Source organism: Lissotriton helveticus, chromosome 1_1, assembly GCF_964261635.1.
Source record: "Lissotriton helveticus chromosome 1_1, aLisHel1.1, whole genome shotgun sequence".
Taxonomy (NCBI): Eukaryota; Metazoa; Chordata; class Amphibia; order Caudata; family Salamandridae; genus Lissotriton; species Lissotriton helveticus.
The window spans coordinates 601,341,169-601,359,358 of record NC_136057.1 but is presented as its reverse complement, the minus strand read 5'-3'; the positions used below and the strand labels follow the sequence as shown (position 1 = coordinate 601,359,358).

General features: G+C 47.3%; 1 protein-coding gene across 1 annotated transcript in view; it reads left to right on the top strand.

Moving 5' to 3' along the window:
* The window catches only part of LMNTD1 (lamin tail domain containing 1), a 1,426,354-nt gene that overhangs the window by 138,002 nt on the left and 1,270,162 nt on the right, over positions 1-18,190 (top strand). Inside the window, exons 3-4 of the mRNA XM_078647754.1 lie at positions 11,574-11,749; positions 15,281-15,469. Coding sequence (XP_078503880.1) covers positions 11,574-11,749; positions 15,281-15,469 — 365 coding nt within the window. The remainder of the gene's footprint in view (positions 1-11,573; positions 11,750-15,280; positions 15,470-18,190) is intronic.

The following is an 18,190-nucleotide window of genomic DNA, read 5'->3' as shown; positions in this document are numbered from 1 at the left end:
GGCCACCCAGCCAAAGTAATCTCCTTGATGTGGCTCTCTGCTCAACCCTTGATCTGTTACAACAATTTTGGAGTTTCTTCTGAACACGAAAAGACCTTCCTGGGAATGACAAGACAGCACATTGCAGAGGAAGAGGGTGATAAAGTTTCATTAGATTGAACATGCTGGAAACGGGGAGCAGCTACTCCTTTAGTTAAAAAGGCCTGCACCTCACTACTAAAATCAGCTGTCACCAACCACTGGTAGTGGATATCCTATCCTTGGGGACAGTATTCTCCCCTCCCACACTAAAACAAGGCAACCGTAGCTGGTCCACAACAATCCTAACGGAATCTAGCACTCTGTCAGAGAACACTTGTCAAGAGATGCATGACGTAGTTCTGTCAGAATAGTTCAAACAAATTTGTAGCATTGACAATGCACAATGGGCCTTTGACCTATCAGTGTGTCCTATCGAAATCAGACTTCCAAAGACTATGATTGCCCATGGGAAGCTCTAACGTTTGATATAGTAAACACTTTAGAGTGTCCATTAGCATTTCCATGGGACAACCTTCCCCTGTGTTGCACAGTGAAGCCCAGTCCCTTTGTGGAAATCGATCACCTCAACAGCTTTAGGCTATGTCACTCCATGGCCATAGTCTCAGACAGAAGCTCTTCATCATCCAGAATATGTAATATGTTTCCTTCTCAATTGTGCCTAGGTCTGATATCTATGGGGAAGCTGATAATTCACAAAAGTTCATGTTATCTCTTATGGCCAGAATGATGCTAACAACCTTGCCAGAGGCATCCTTCTATACTATGAGGGGTCCACCATAGTCCTGCACCTTAAATATGGATGCTCAAAACATTCTTCAACCTGTCAAAGGTGTCTTTATATTGCAATTGAGCCAATGTTGTTTGGAAGTGAAAACACTAAATTTAGAAACTATGGTCCTATAATTCTCCACACATTTATGATAAAACTCCTCACTTGGATCCAAGTCTTGGATTTTGGCATATGGAGGCTGGATTTTGACTTTAGCTGGTTCCCCCAGGAAGCCCATTGATGTCTGCCCGATCTGGCACTTGCTTATCTTGGTCATCAGCTTGGCCCTCTGCAGATACTGTATAACCCTTTGGAGATGGTCTTCCCAGATGGCACTGCTGACTACTATGTTGTCTATTTAGGCAAAACCGACACCATTCACCACGTGGAGAAAATTGTGGGAGAGGGGCATTCTTGAGCCTAAATGGTATGACCTGTAACTGAGAGCGTGAGATTGGTGTCCCAAATGTCACTTTCTCAAATGCCTCAGTGGTAAGCGCAATCTGCCAGTCCCTACTTGTGAGAGCAATGGTGCTCAAGCACTTGGCACCACCTAGCTTGTTGAGAAATTCAAGCCACCTGATGATAGAGGTGGGTGTTGATCTTTTTCAACTCATTAAGACCGCAGTAGTCCATTCAAAATCTCCAGTTATTTGTACCTTACATAAGCACCAATAACACTGGCCAGGCTAATGCACTCCGTGGCTTTCAATAATACACCGAACACAAATATACACAATTATATCATAAGAGTCCCAAATGCCATTTTATGCACAGTTATAGCCTCACATGACCTTGTGGGCCTCGTCACGCTCATGATGTGTCATTGATGATTAATGACGCCTCCTCATGTTCAGGTTTACATGAAAATGGCTAGTGGACTCCCTCTGTGAAGCCAGTTTCATGTGGCCTGCACAAATCAAAGACAGTTAGGCCATCATAGTGACAAGTATTGCCGCTGTGCCTGGAAATGCAGAATCCATGATCCTAATGCGTACTTGATCATAGGGCCCATAAAATCCTGAGGAAGGTTGAGGAAGAGTCTGAAGCATCCATGTTGGTTAGGTATGTGTGAATTGTATTTCTTCAATGGTGCTTTTTTTAATGGAAGATTGTATGCCACCGGTGTAACAAAAAATATTCAGTTCTGCCTTCATCTGTGCCCTCCCACTGGTAGTGCTCTTTGCCTGCTGCTAAGGAGGGGGGCCATTGTGAATACTTTCCAAGGCCCACTTTGGCCCTGATTCCAAGTTGTCCAGTGCTGGGATAACAGCAAAAGTTCACTTGGTGTTTATGTTACGGTGTGTACATTCACAGTGATACTATGCATTTATGTGTAAGACCCCAGGGAATGGGAACTTGCCCTGTGGGGCCGAGTTTTTTCGGTCATAACACCATACAGAATGCGGCATTCTGTACTGTTTTGCCATGTACTTTTACAAACTACTCTGAGCAGGTGGTAAAAATATGCAAGGGCATGTGGGGCGGGTTGGGGCACGGGGGAGGGAAGTATTTTCTAGGAGGGTGGAGCATCATATGCATTGTATGCTCCACACTATTAAAGAAGGAAATGGAATGAGGCTTGGATTCTGATGCAAACAAAGCCTTATTATACTCTTTTTCTGATCAGAAACATTGGGTACCGTTCTCCAAACCGACCCATTACGACTCCGGCCAATCGCAATTCCATTACTTAATTCTGGTTGAGTCGTAATCCACACCAAAGTGGTCTGCTTACCATACCGTTGGCCCGTGCCTAGTGCCTTCTGGTTCAGAGTCACAGTTGGTGAGGGCAACCTATGCTACTCTACTGATTCCAGGGGGAAGTCTCTTGGTTTGACTAAATCACCGCTCTGTGGACTTTCTTGAGCAACGTTGTTCCTTACTTGCAGGTTCATTACATGGCCTTATTCATTTTCTTTGACCCTTTCTCTGTCGAAGGAAACAGTTCAACAATTGCTCACTGTAAGAACTGGGACCGCCAGTTCTCCGGGGGGTAGCATGGCTCGAGCAGGAAGGCGGCCAGGGGCTTTTGTGTAAAGCAGCCACTTAACACACACATCCAATAAAACCCACAGTGGCGCAATAATGGAGACCACACCAGATGTTGTATTTGAAAAATCAAGATCTTTTATATAGGCTTTCAATTAGAGCGAGGCATTGGTAATTCACTAGCATTTCAGATAAGCATTTCATTAAGACATTCCCTGTATCACGTGCAGTTTGCATTTTCTGTGAAGAATAAACATTTCAGTAAGGCTTTTCATTAAAACTACAGCCAGCTCATCTATGCAATGAAACATTAACTGACCCCGCCTGTCGCATCAGACTCTTGGACAGGCAAAGGGGTAATGGTATAAACCTGGAGGATCCTACAAGAAGCGACAATTATAATGCATCTAAGTAGCACATCAAACCTCTCATGGACGCTTTTCCTACAAGCATTAGAAATGCAATAGGTCTCGCAGCATTAGAGTTAGTGCTTTTAGAATTGTTAATGGTTTTTTTTGTAAATCTTTAGCATGAGGTTGAGGGTGAGTGAGGGTGAGGGGTTGAGGGTGAGTGAGGGTGAGGCTGAGGGGTTGAGGGTGAGGGTGAGTGAGGGTGAGTGAGGGGTTGAGGGTGAGGGGTTGAGGGTGAGTGAGGGTGAGGGGTTGAGGGTGGGTGAGGGGTTGAGGGTGAGTGAGGGTGAGGGGTTGAGGGTGAGTGAGGGTGAGGGTGAGTGAGGGTGAGTGAGGGTGAGGGTGAGTGAGGGTGAGGGTGAGTGAGGGTGAGTGAGGGTGGGTGAGTGTGAGTGTGAGTGAGGGTGAGTGGGGGTGAGTGTGGGTGAGTGTGGGTGAGGGGTTGAGGGTGAGTGAGGGTGAGGGGTTGAGGGTGAGGGGTTGAGGGTGAATGAGGGTGAGGGAGGGTGAGGGGTTGAGGGTGAGGGGTTGAGGGTGAGTGGGGTGAGTGAGGTTGAGGGTGAGTGAGGGTGAAGGTGAGTGAGGGTGAGGGTGAGTGAGGGTGAGGGTGAGTGAGGGTGAGTGAGAGTGAGGGTGAGTGAGAGTGAGGGTGAGTGAGGGTGAGTGAGGGTGAGGGTGAGGCGTTGAGGGTGAGTGAGGGTGAGGGTGAGTTAGGGTGAGGTGTTGAGTGTGAGTGAGGGTGAGGGGGAGTAGTTGAGGCTGAGTGAGGGTGAGTGAGGGTGAGTGAGGGTGAGTGAGGGTGAGTGAGGGGTTGAGGTTGAGGGTGAGGTGTTGAAGGTGAGTGAGGGTGAGGGTGGGTGAGGGTGAGTGAGGTGTTGAGGGTGAGTGAGGGTGAGTGAGGGTGAGTGAGGGTGAGGGGGAGTAGTTGAGGCTGAGTGAGGGTGAGTGAGAGTGAGGGTGAGTGAGGGGTTGAGGGTGAGTGAGTGAGGGTGAGGAGGTGAGGGTGAGTGAGGGTGAGGGGTTGAGGGTGAGTGAGGATGAGTGAGAGTGAGGGTGAGTGAGGGGTTGAGGGTGAGGGGTTGAGGCGAGACCTAAAAACCTGACGATCGTAGGGTTTAGCAAGATTTTGGGGGTGAATGTAAAGAGGCTTGATGTGTGCATAAGTGCCTCTCAGGCAATACTTAGCATGAGCCCCTTCCCCTCCAAGAACACACCCCCACAGAGTTATTTTAAGTTTGCACAGCTGCATTTCATGTCCAGATGAATACTGAGAATGATAATTTTTCATCACTGAATAGAACTGATGTAGCTTATGAAAATAACACACAGTTTAAACAAACTGGAGATATACCAATAAAATACATCTATATTATTATAAATAACACCACTATTGTTTCATGGCGATCATGTCCGTAAAGGAAAGTAATTTGTGTTACAGCATAAGCGTTTAAAGAGTTTGCAATTGTTTCAAGACTATTTCTATACCATAACTGTGCAACGTTTCTCTACACGGACATAACCGCTTTACTCGCCATTAGAAAGTGACACAGACTATAAGGCAATGAAATATCACACAGGAGCACACTGAAAACGTGCAAATGTCACACTTAAGACTGAAAACTTGGCAACTTTGGACAATGCGGGGGTGGGGTGCCGTGCAGACTGAATACCTGTACCAGTCAGATCCTTCAAGACTGACTCTTCGGCTGTTAGCATCAATTTGCAAATCCCCGCCTCAATACCTCAAGTGATTGTAACATTGTTTGGACACGGGAAGTCTTTTTGCAATAAAGCTTATTTGATTCTACAGCCACGATTTCTACTGAAGACGGAGGGAAGAGAGGGGAGGGGGGAGGAGAAATGCGACACGGCGGGAAGGGGAGGGGGCGGAGCTGATTGGAATTGAATTGGTTGAAGTGTGAATTTTTTTAAGTGGGTGAGGGAATGTAACACTGGTTTGGCAGGAGAGACCACTGGGACAGAAGCAACATAGCAGGGCTGGGGGGTGTTGTAAAGCAAACGGGTGACCGAGCAGTGAGGGGTGGAATAAAGCAAACTGACGAGCGAAACATGAAGCAGGCAAGGAATACTACTGGCAAGAAAGCAACCTGGAGGAGGTGAGGCACAGGAGTTCCAGCAGCGCATTACTGAGGCAGGTGAGGAACGGGAGCAGGCAAAGCCCAGGTCAAGCAGCGCATCACTGAGGCCGGTGAGGGAGAAGCACATGGGTGAGCAACATGTCGCATGGCAGAGGGGGAAGAGAAGTACATGCGGGAGAGCAACACCGAGCATGGTGGAGGGGGACGAGAAGTACATGCGGGAGAGCAACACAGAGCATGACGGAGGGGGAAGAGCAGTACATGAGGGAGACCACTGCAAAACACTTGCCTGCATACTGGCGCTTAAATAAATGCCTGTTTCGACCCTGGCACGGGACGCTGTCTGGAGAAGGCCGCACCGCCGGTGCATCATCCGCTCGCCATTTTGGAATACTCGAGAAGTCGAACAATGTTATGACAATGTTTATAACTTTTACAGTCAGGCCTGGCCGCACATCTGCACAGCATCAGACCCTGGTCAGGCCCACTGAGAGGAAACCATTCTTTAGCTGGCAGCAAAGTTATGTTTTGTCATACTTTAGAGCTAGCATGCTACTAAAATCCACATGGCTCACTAGAAATCGACATGAAATAACAAGACGGACGGACGGAGGAGAGGGGAGGGGGGAGGAGAAATGCGACACGGCAGGGGAGGAGAGTAGGAGGAGGAGGGGGGAGGAGAGTAGGGGAGGCACGGCCTAGCGGCAGGCAGGCAGGGGAGGAGGGGGGAGGAGAGTAGGGGAGGCACGGCCTAGCGGCCGTGCAATCAAGTAGTGAGGGGGCGGAGCTGGGGGAGGCTGTCTCAGAGAGTAGGCAAGGCGACACGGCGGGAGGGGGCGGAGCGGGTAAACAAAGACGGACATGCACGCGCCCGTGACTTTTAAGGTCAATGCGCATGCGCATAAGCTTAATGCGCATGCGCATTGACCTTAAAAGTCACGGGCACTGCAAGGAATCGCCACGATTCCTTGCAGTGTGGATAAAGAGTGGATGAGCCCCTATAGTCTCGCTTGCTCGATGCGCATGCGCATCGACAGGCGAGACCTAATAAAGGAATAAAACATATCAGCAAGTACTTATCAGTCTAACAAAGAACTTTAAAGAACACAGCCTTTAGTCGTTTGTGACAAGCCTTTCTTCTTGTGAATATGGGCCGACTGCGACCCAGATCAGAGCATCAAAAGTGTTATGGAAGTCCACCTCTGCAAGAAAATTCAGTACAGTGAAGCGACTCTCCCCCTCATTAACAGGCTTGTAAACATGGTACACTTTCAGTCTTGCAGGCTTGTAAACATGGCTCACGAAGAATAATGCAGGCTTGTAAATATGGCTCACGAAGAATAATGCAGGCTTGTAAATATGGCTCGCGAAGAATAATGCAATGAGGCACATTCAGAAAGGGGGCCAACAGGGCCAGTCACAGTTAACCCCGGGGGAGGGGCGACCTCGGGCCTCACTCGGCCTACCGCCCTCCTCCCCAGGGGGTTACCTCTATTCTTCGGCCCTCCGGGGCCCTTGCGTAGTCAATGGTGAGGGAAAGGGGTGTTCGACCCTTCCAGGGCCTCACTCGGCCCAGCGCTGTGCCGGATTGGCTTCGGGCACCAGGCGCCGGGGCAAGAGCGAGATCAGGGGGGAAGGCTCCACCGGGGGCTCTCTGGCTCCACGTCCCCCTCGGAGGGGAGACACGGCTTTCCCCAAGCGCCGGGCCGTGTCAGCGGGGCCCGGTGGGAACAGCCAATGGCGAGGCAGCTGGGGCGGGGGCGCGGCCGATGACGCGGCGGCGCTCCCGCTCACGTGACGGGCTCCAAGTAGGCTTCAGGCCTAGCGCGGCCTGTCAGTTTCAATGCGGCGGCCATCTCCTGGCACCGAGGGCCGCCGAGGGGGCTAACATGGCGCTGGACACAGCGCAAAGGTGGGCAGCCCCAGGGCGGGCCGGCAGGGCCTCAGAGGCGTCGCGTGGGCGGCGCTTATGCCGCGGTGACGAGGGGGCTTCCCCAGGCGGCCAGGTACAGCGCTTGGCGGCGCTTCTCAGCGCTAGGCGCCGGCAGGGCATGAAGGCAATTTCGACGATTCCTGACAGGGCAGGCATGATCTGACACAGTGCTGGGCAGGAGGGCAGATTACAGTGCTCCACAAGTTAGTCAGTCGGATCTGCAGGCAGGATGGGGCAATTTATAGCGCTTGTCATTCAGTTCAGACAGGGGGAGACAGGTAGGCCCAGCGGAAGGCAGGGAATGCGCAGGGCAGCTCAGTCCAGTACCTGATCTCATGAAGTAGGTTTCTTGGCGCTTGGATGGTTCTGCGCCCTTAGTTGCTTGTTTCTTGAAGTTGAAGGGGGGGGGGGGGTGAATGAGTCGAAGGCTTGAAGAATTTCTCCTCAGTCACTGCAGATGGGCCCTGGGGTTCCCTACCACTGGGCCAGATCAGGGGGCTAGCTTTGGACACCTCACTGAGCTTAAGAGGCAGCACCTAAATCCTGTCACTCCCAGTAGCATAGGTTCCTCACTAGGCCCTCCCGCCTAAAACTCCTGCGTGGGTTCCCCAGGTCAGTGATGCCCCAACAGACTGGAAAAAGTTCCCTCCCTGGCTTATATATGCCCAGGTCAGGTGACCACTCTCTAAGGCGGGAAAAGTCAGGTCCGCCTTCCTTCTGGAAGGTTCCAGGAGCTTCCCCACTCTAACTATGGACAGGGCTGGGTGGCTGGTGTTGCAACAATGTATGGGGACCCAGCCTGCTCCTGGCAACTAGGGTGCTACAGTAAAAAGACCACGCTGCAGTAGCAGGGGCCAGTGGCAGCCATGTTGAAAGTAGAGAGCACCTGCACCCTAACATAGGTTAGCTGTGAAAAGGTGCCCGAAGACCTAAGGGCCAACAAAAAAATAGGTGCAAAAAATGAGGCCAGGGCAAAAAAATCACCAGGAAAGACCACCCTAGGGCTGACAGGTCTAACACTCACCCTTCATGCCCTCTTCACCAAACAGTTTATTTCTGGGTGACTAGAGAAGGGAGAAAGTGTGTGGGAGATCCCACTCCTTTTTGCTGCTGGAGGACTGCTGGTGGGACAGTGGATGGGAACTACAGAATGTAAATACGGCTGTTTGTTCACTTCTGTGCTTTGTGTGGCCTTTTCGACCTCAGAGCCGGGGGTCACCGGGGCATTACTAAGTGTACCAAGGATCACAAACCTGTCATAGCTGCTGCCCATGATAGCCACTAAATTATGCCTGCCTGTTGGAAACCGGCTATTTCTGGTAGGCTAAGGCTGATGCCAAAGCCAGGCAGAAACCACCATTCCAGTCAGGGCAAGGAAGTCACACGCCAAGATAACCCCTGCTCGCCCTCTAGGTAGCATGGCGCGGGCAGTCTAGGCTAAACTCGGAGGCGATGTGTAAAGCATTTGCGTCAGCGCACAACAGCAACAACATACTAGGTACACCACAAAAGAGACTCCACACAAGGTTATATTAAAATAACTTTTGTATTGTCAAAACATATCAGATAGAAATTACACATGTACATTGTGCCAACTGGCACGGCAAGATTCACAAGGGATTATTTACAAGACAGGGCCACATGGGCCACTGTCTGAATCAACACTTTGCAGATATAGAAATACTTGTCAGAAATTAGAATAAAAGTATATAAACTTCACTGTAACACAAGGTAACAGTTATAGATCACATCCAGTAACTACTGGGAACAGGTAAGTACCACCTACGCAACCCTAAACTCCTTGGGAGACTGTCACGCAGGGGACCAGGACCTCACTAGGACCACCTGTACTAAAAAGAACAACCACCTAAGTATCACACAGCATTTAGGGGTCTAAGAAAGAACACATTACCCATGATGTATGAAACACATTCAGAGGAGTAGTAAAGAAAAACACATAATGCATAAACCTACACATTCAGCGGGGTTAAGAATAAGGCACATGATGCAATAAAATACATTCAGGGGTGCAGCGCAAGAAGACACATGATGACTAAACATTCAGAGGTGCAGCGCAGGAAAAGAAAGACACATAATGCATAAAAACATTCAGAGGTGCCAGAGCAATACAATAGCGCAAGAATCACATGATGTCTAAAAACATTCAGAGGTGCAGGAATAACACATGATGCAAGAGAACACATTCAGAGGTGCAAGAACCATATCATTGCGCAAAGACTCACATAAGCCACCACCTGTGGCAGTCCCTAGGCCAACTGGCCTTGTTGGGGCTCAGACGCCCTGAGTCTCAGTGTCAGGGTGCGTTGCCATGCAGCGCCAGTCTCAAAGTACCAAAAAGCCTAAACGTGGCAGCTGCCCACGAAGTGCTGGGCAACTGTGTACCAAAAGCTGTGGCAGGGCTCTCAGTAGCCCCTAGAACAAATCTGCGCCACCTGAGCCGCACAGGCTCTAAAACAAACACTGCGCACGTTGGGGCCACACAGGCTCTGGCCAACACTGGTCAAACGTGGGAGCCACACTGGCTCTAAAGCAACATGCCCCCTGGAGCCTCCCTGGATTCTCCAAGCGTTGGGGCGACCCACTATCAACTGGGGCCGCCCTTGAAGGCCTCGTCACGGTGGAGTCCCCTACGGGGGACTCTAACTTCTCAAAATGCCCCCAGAGCCTCTCAGGGCTCCAAATACAAAAATGAGGCGGGGAGCCCCTCCGGGCTCTGTGCACGTTGGAGCGGCCCGCTGCCCTACGGGGCCGCTCTGACGAAGGGGGACCTCCCAGGCACAGCCCCACTCGGCCCGCCCTCAGCCCAGACTCACCGGGGCTCACGGGGCGGCTCCTCTGTCTTCCTGGGGCAGGCGCCGACAATGCGCCTCGGGCCCCCAGGCTCTCCCCTCTCGGCATCGGCCGCCATCTCCCCGCGCCTTCCTCCTCTTCCTCCCGCCTCACAGGCTCAGGGGCGGGACTTCCGGCCGGCCGCGCTGGGATTGGCCGGCCGGCCAGGTACTTCCGGGTCGCCGTGGGCAGCGCGGCGGCCCTCGCTAGGCAGGCAGGCGGGCAGAAATCGCGAGGTGGGCACTCGTAAATCAAATAAACAATTGGGCAAATCCAAGTCGGAAAAATAAGCGGAGTGGGCTCCCGCGCCGATCCGCCGCCGGCCTCCAGCAGCAACGCGCTTCCAAGCGCTATAGAGGCACACAAAGCGCTCCAGCACTAGAAGTGCAACCAAAGCGCCATGGGCAGGAAATAAAGCGCTCTCAGCGCTATGAAGGACAAATCCAGCGCTCCCAGCGCTAGAAGGGCAATAAAGCGCTCTCTCAGCGCTAGATGCAGATGAAGCGCTCCCTCAGCGCTACAGGGACAAGTCCAGCCAAGTCCTTCAGGGGGATGCAGCAAAGTCCCTCCAGGGTAAAGCAAAGTCCCCCATCCTTCCAGGACAGGCAGAGGGGTCCCCCAGAGGTCCAGGCATCCAGGGGCTGGGCAGCGCCCGCCCCTGGTAGATTCCAGTCCGAAGTAAGAACAAGACAAGAACCTTTTGGAAGGGGCAGAGCCCCTTCTTATACACAGAAAAGGCTTTGAAGTCTTTAGAAGTCTTTGTGTAGGCGAACCCTAAGCTCTGGGAGTATCTGGTTTCCCTCTCCTGTCAGCCTCAGGTCAGAGGTGACAGGGGGCCATCGGGAGGGAGAGTCATCCAGGGTGGGCCGACAGACACAGCCTGGCACCACCAGAGCTCTTTCCACTCCTTCCTAACAGCGGATGGGGGCCTTTCATCTACGGCTTGACTCAGACCCCCCTCCTCCAGACAGTCCATCTACCAACAGGCCCAGGCATGCCTGGGCCAGGCCCATCAGCCAATCCCGTGCTAGCAGACTCACTACACAATTATGCCAACTTCTAAAAGTGGCGCTTCTGGACTAGATACAGCCATGCCGCATACACCATTCTACAGCATTCATTCTCACGAGTTCATACATATCAAACTCGCCCTGCACTCCCCACGCATCAGGAATCTACCATGGGCATACATATTTCCCATTCATTCCTATGGGAGGGCAGGGCGCTCACCATCCATACACAGAAAGCACACGCACTTTACACTGTACCACAGTGAAAAAGTGCGCAGAGGCCTAAAATCACCAACCCAGGTTCCAAAAACAGGCTAGGAAAAAGCAAAAAGTCACGGGGTGAACCTGCCCAAAGGACCGGGTCCAACACTGCCCTTCATATGTGTGAAGGTATGGGTGTTTTATTGGTTGTAACTGTAAGAATAGAACCTGGGAAAAGTAAATAACGCCTTGATTTTCTTCCTGTAGACAGATTCGTCGTCTCGGATTCATCGTTTAGAGGAAGAAGTCATCGCTGCCCGAAACATGTATGACCAGGAGATCAATGAACTCCGGGAGCAGTTGGATCTGAGCAGCAGAGACAGATCTCGAGTGGAAATCAGTAGCCATCAGAATTCACAACTGGCAACAGAATATCAGGACAGGTAACCTTTCTAATTGTGTATAATTCCATGCATAATTTTTGGAACCGTCCTCTCTCATACGTGTAAGGAAATTGGATTGAAAATATAATCTTTCGTTTGAATACTCCTATGGTTTATGTCATATATTCGCTGAAAAATACTTTGTTTCTGTAGCCATCCAACATTCACCAGCATCGCTATAACTTAGTTGGTAAGTCTAAGTAGCAAAATATATGCATTCAATGGGTTGCAGAGGGGAAAACGATGAAAGATCACTCACCCATGTTTTCCTTTAAATATTTGTATTGGTTAATCAAACAAAAACACAACATATAGCATCACACACTAGAGAAAGTGCCAGAACCTATGTATGCCGTGTCTTCATAAAATAAAGCCAATAAAATATTCCACTAATTCATAGCACTGAGTTAGTCGCATCAACGACCAGGTAACCAAGGGTCCATATTTCTATGTTGATTGGTCCCTTGTCCATTTCTCAGTTTATATCCCATCTGTTCAGCCAGCATCAGCATTACTCAAGCAGTGGGTAAAACTTTCATGCTGCCACTTTCATCACATTGTCCGCTGTTTAGGAAGGAAAACTGTCTGGGGATGCTCTGTTCCTTGTCAAGACCAATAACTCACCATTTGTCAATTTATCCAGATAAAGTGTCAACTGTGAGTTAGCTGTCCAGTACTTCCGGGCCGTTAGGATTAGCATTGTAATGATGTACTATATCCTTAAAGCCCGACGTAGCAGGTTCTTTCGGCTCAGTTCTTTAACAAGGGAGCAGGCCTTTACTGGCTGTTAGAGCCTGCTATGGAAGGCTCTAAGGCTATTAGAACATTTTGCCCCTAAAGGGCAGAATGTTCTAATTTTTAAAACATAGGCTTCATGGAACCTGAGGGGTTGCAATCCCCTTGGACTCCGTGATACGTTTGTTCACAGCAACAGCTGTGAACAAACATTGGAATGTTGATGCTCCGAGCTTCTACCATCTATTAAAAGCCTGGAGCACTCCATTGTCTTCAATGGAGTGCTCAACATTCCAATGTTCTAATGTATAATGGTTCTGTAGGATGCTTGCTTTTGAACTTTGCACAAGAGTTGAGAGTCCTGCATGCCTACCAGTTCGGTACATTGCCAAGTTTATGAAGCACCCCTGTTGTTCAGGATGTGGAATTGGCTAGCTGTAGCCATCCCATAGTCTATTTTTTGTAATAGTTTTTAAACGTTTTGCAGTACTTAATGCCAAGACGTTTATTTTGCCACACAATCTCTTGTCGTATGCACGATTGCAGCTCTCACACATGCATCTCGGGCACTTTCAAGCATTTCCTTACATTTTGTGAAGCTATTCCATGTCTTTAACTGTATGTTTCCAGTTTAAGGCTAACTTTTCTGGATACCTGTTTGGTGTTACATCCTGTCCCCTACAACATATGTGACAACTATATGGCACATCAGAGTCCAGTCATTCCCGAGTTTATGGAGGCCAAGAGTTGTTGTTCACTACAGGCCTGTTGTACAACATGAACTGTTTCAGCCGCCTTGCATGGTACCACACTTGTTGATTGCTTGGGGTCTATTGATGTTGGTCCTAGTTGTCTCTTACCTAGATGTAGCAATGGAACTGACAGCACAACATTGTCTACCTTATACCGTTGCAGTGTTGTACCTTCTTTAAGCAACTGCCAGTTGTGCCTAATTTTGTCTCTAGATCCACTTATTCTGGTTAGGCTGGAAGGGTGTCTCTTTATTACAAGCCTTATCCCTCTGACCAGTCCCATGATTCTATAGCTCTTCGGAAAACATTCTGCCATCTTCCCCAAGATGGCCAGAAACAGCACTGTTTCGATTCATTCCTCCAGGAGCTGCACTGTATGAGGTCCCTTGACTTCTTCTGGCAGGCCCAATTCTCAGATAATGTTGCAGTGTCCTCCACTCTAAATTCCAATATTTCTGCACTGTCTAGCACCTTCATTGTGTGTACTTACAGTTCTCTCACCATCCTTATCTGGATGTGAACCTTCCCCTTTCTTGTGGGTACCTCCTGTCACATTATAAAATTCAGAGCAGGCTAATTGGAGACCTCAATGATAATTTTTTCATTTTTCTTCAGCATTGAGGTTCTTGAATCATGTGTAACTTTTAGAATCTCTACTTTGTTTGGTTGAGCAGGAGACTTTGTTGTTGGTCATATCGTAAGTCTGTCCGTCAATGGGATACCAACAGGAACCCTGCTCATTATGAGTGAGGTTGTGGCACGAGGAGGGTGGCAACATGTGAGTTATTGTGTCCCACAACTTTTTGGAGGATAATATGTTTGGTCACTATTCCTAGGGAGACTCAGGGAAAGATACCTGTGTATGCCAGTAGTATAAAACTGTCCTCTAAATTGCTCTCTCAGCCCTAGGGCACATCCACAGTTTCTGTTTTCTTTGCCCAATATTTGTAGTTGAGAAGGAGTTGGGCCGGGCACTCTAGAGAAAATTTTGGCTGACCCTTTATCGTAAGGCACATCACACACAAGAGATACTTAATATGTATTTATATTTCACTTGAACGCAATATATTGGATAAATTAGAGGACAAACCACATCAATCAAGGGACTAACATAACATGAAATGTGACAATATTCAGTACATATTTACAGAACTTACAATTATAAATGGAATTATAAAAAACATAAAGACAAAAATTGTGGAATTCCGTCCTTTCCAAATTCCATTTGTAATTGTAGGTTCTGTAAATATGTACTGCATATTGTCACAATTCATGTTATGTTAGTCCCTTGATTGATGTGGTCTGTCCTGTAAATTATTTGTCTAGCAGCTCTATACAACGTGATACATTCAAGTGATTTATAAATGTGATACATATTAAGTATATCTTGTGTGTGGTGTCTCTATGACTTATCCTTCTATTTTTTCGATTTTTGCTGTGATTGACTTTGAATTATTATCATTTAACTAAGCAATTGAATGACCCAACAGAACACATTGTAGCACCTATCAACTATCGTCAGGTTCTGAGGGACACAGGGTTTCCCCATTATACTAAAGCGCTAAAAGGTATGCCATGTGCAGACCTGATCTGTATGCCATACAATCATCATACTTATTGGCTTTGCCATTGCGAGTTTCACCTTCAAGAATGACTGGTTCAGTACTTATCTTTATGATTTCTAATGTATCTTTTGTTATATGTTTATGCTAGATGTTATTAAAGTGACATGTTGCCCAACTGGTTATGTTCACACCAAATAAATGAATAAATAATTAATTGTCAAGCTCCCGCCATTTTGCCTTAAGGCACATATTTATCCAGTTTAATCAATCCATAGTATTAGACACACATGCACATCACACACCCCACATACACACCCCGCACACATAGCACCGACAGCCACTACATAAAACACGGTACCTCCAAACCTGAGCGCACGACAAGCAAATATAAAATAAATCTTTCTAATTGTTAAATCTATAGGTCTTATTCTGCAGTCTCGTTTCCTCAGTGTTTCTGACTCTTTCTTTTGCCCGCTTAGGCTCTTCCGGCTGAACACAGAACTTATGAAGAAAGATGAAGATTTGAGAAGTCTTCAACTTTACGTGGCCCAGAAGGAAGCTGATGTGTTGGCGCTGAGGACCTCCAGATCTTCCCCACTAGTGCAGCTGGATCTGGCCAAGAAGGAGCTGGAGGACTTGCAAAGGAACATCATGCTGTGCCAAAAAAAGTAAGGTGCACTTTTCCAATCGTAGACTGCTGACTGCATCGACATGTCAGACATATGCTGTAATTCTGGGTACCATAATTGTAAATACTGTTATCATCATCAATACCTTTATTTCGATCACATGGATCCAAAAAGTAGCAGCGCAAGTAGATAAAAGAGGATAAAAAACAGTATCCAATAAATATGTTAAAAAGGCCTTGCCATAAAACAAATTTGCAAATGCAGGGTACAACATAATAGGAGGAGTAAAGTGCTTCGTGCCCACGCCTTATCCATTGTGCATACCAAAATCTTGAGAGGCCAAAAACCATTACTCTGCGGATATCAGTACACAAGATTCTTAGCGCCTCGGGGTAGTGGCCCGGACCTACCAATCTACACAATGGATATTAGAATGTACCCGGTTAAGCTATTTATCAATAAGAAACCAAAAACATCGATAGTGTAAACATAGAACGTGTGCATTTCTGGAAAGAGTCCTGTCTGTGCCTGTATCATAAGAAAGTCCACCCAAAGTTGAACCAGATCCAGAACGCACAACTCGATGCCCGAGCACTATGGAGTTAATCAGTCCTCATAAACTTCAATAAATTGCAACAATACGTAAACAATAAGGTAATACCACTGTTAATCACCGTTTATTCATGAACATAACAATATGAAACTTTCTAATGTTGATGCAAGTGTTGCTCCACACTTGGACATGAAGATTACATTAATATACAACGAAAAAGACTATCAGTTGACGTTTGTTTTGTTGGTGTAACCCACAGCATTTCGGTGAAGCATGAGCAAACACAAATAAATATTTTAAAGAGCAAATGAGCAAAACGTCTTTGGAAGCACAGTATTGAGGAGGTCAGAGAGGAACTGAGTAAAAAGAATGAGACATCGTAAATAAAAAGAGATCATGCTGATAGAGGTGCTAAGAATCAAAGTGCAAAAACTGCCAGCCACAATGAGGAAAGAGCAGAAACTGAATGACAAAGGGATGTGCAAGTGTTAAAGTCCAACAATAAACTCTGTGATGACCTGACTATTCGGAGCGCCCATGTGTACATGCTCATCGATTGTGAATTCACACTGCGTGTAGACCATAAGCGTGGCAGTAAACATTTCAAGCAACAGGCTGATTAGTAACGTGGATGCAGAAAGGGTGAAACATTTTCAGGTTAACAACCTGGTTTTCAGAAGAAAGGTCAGTGGCCAAACCGTCTGCTTGATAAAGGGGTTAAAGACCTAATAGTGAACTTACTTTTAGAGAGGAGATCTGTATATTCAGGCCACAGGCAATTGAATTGCTAGGGCATATTATATGCATGGTCCATGTGCAATTGAACGTATTGTTGACTTTAATTAATGATGCTCCAGATCTGGTAGCAAAGAATATTTCATGTCCTTCCTGGGCGTGGGACAGTTGTCCACCAACGTTGAAATACCCATGCAGAAGAACAGCTCACATCAGATGTAGTTTAAGACCTGAATGGTCTTTAAATGGTCTCAGGAGTGTGTGTGAAAGAATTCAGGGAGGTCTTGGAAGGTTTGATCAATGTTGTCACTAAGAAATGGTTCGACAAAGTACTACAGAGTATATCCAGGAACCTTCCAGCACCTCTAGAGTTGGGACAGCTTTAATGAATGTGAAAGGGGTAACTGAAGCCATTGTAACATTTTCTGCAATGTTGTTAAAGGGGAGTAAATGAAGATGCCAGATGATAGCTAAGGAAGCTTTTGTAATGCATCTGGCTATCAGGACGTGCAGGACACTGTGTGGAACTTGTTTCCAAGCTACAAATTACTACAACCTTTTAAGAGAGGTGTTTATTAACAAAAGCATAGATAGAATTTCTAGTGCAATGATGGGCAAGCCCAATTCAGGGAAATACCGCTAATTTTGGATTCATGCTGAAGATGAGAGCATTTGCAACAAATGTCTTCTTTGCGATGCCATTTCAATGGGGATGTTCTGAGATCTGACGATCAAGACTCGGCAATGTCTATTTTTGAAATGTGTAATTTTAAGGTTGACTTTTTTATGGATTTATAGTGTTATGAAATATGGTCTGTGTATGTGTTTAAGTGCTGATGAATGTGTATGATGATTTGGTGCTTTTGTTGCTATGATGGCTCTCAATATAAAATCAAATAAAAAAGACTGTGCAGTGTCTTGAAGAATATTATCAGCTAATTCCAAACCTGAAGCAGGAGGGGGACCAGGCAAAAATGGTTCAGAACTCGAGGCTGCAGGTTCTGTGAGCAGGTTTGATTTCAGATATTAAAGCACTCTCAGAAGTTCAAGGACCAATCAGTCAGATCCTTTACATGCCGATGGCATACACTGAGCAAAATGTTTGTGGGACACATAACTATGATGAAGACAATAGAGGATATGATTTTCCGGCATTCCTCCTTTGTGTTTTTCTTTTCTTTTCACTTGAGTCTTTACAGGACATGCTACTCTTCTGGCCTCAGGACTGAGTCTCCACACAACTGCATGTCAGTGCAGTTGTTACAGAGGGAGGGAGGATGACTGCAAGTTTCCAGCAGTGCTAATTCTCCATAGATTCTGGGTGGTTGATACGAAAAGAGGGTAGTAAAAAATGTGATGAATGAGAAACTGGTCCAAGGAATATATTGTGGTTTAGGATGATGGTGGAGAGAAAAAGTAATTAAATGCATGCCTACTTTAATTAGAGAACTCTCTCTGTTATCATGAATACT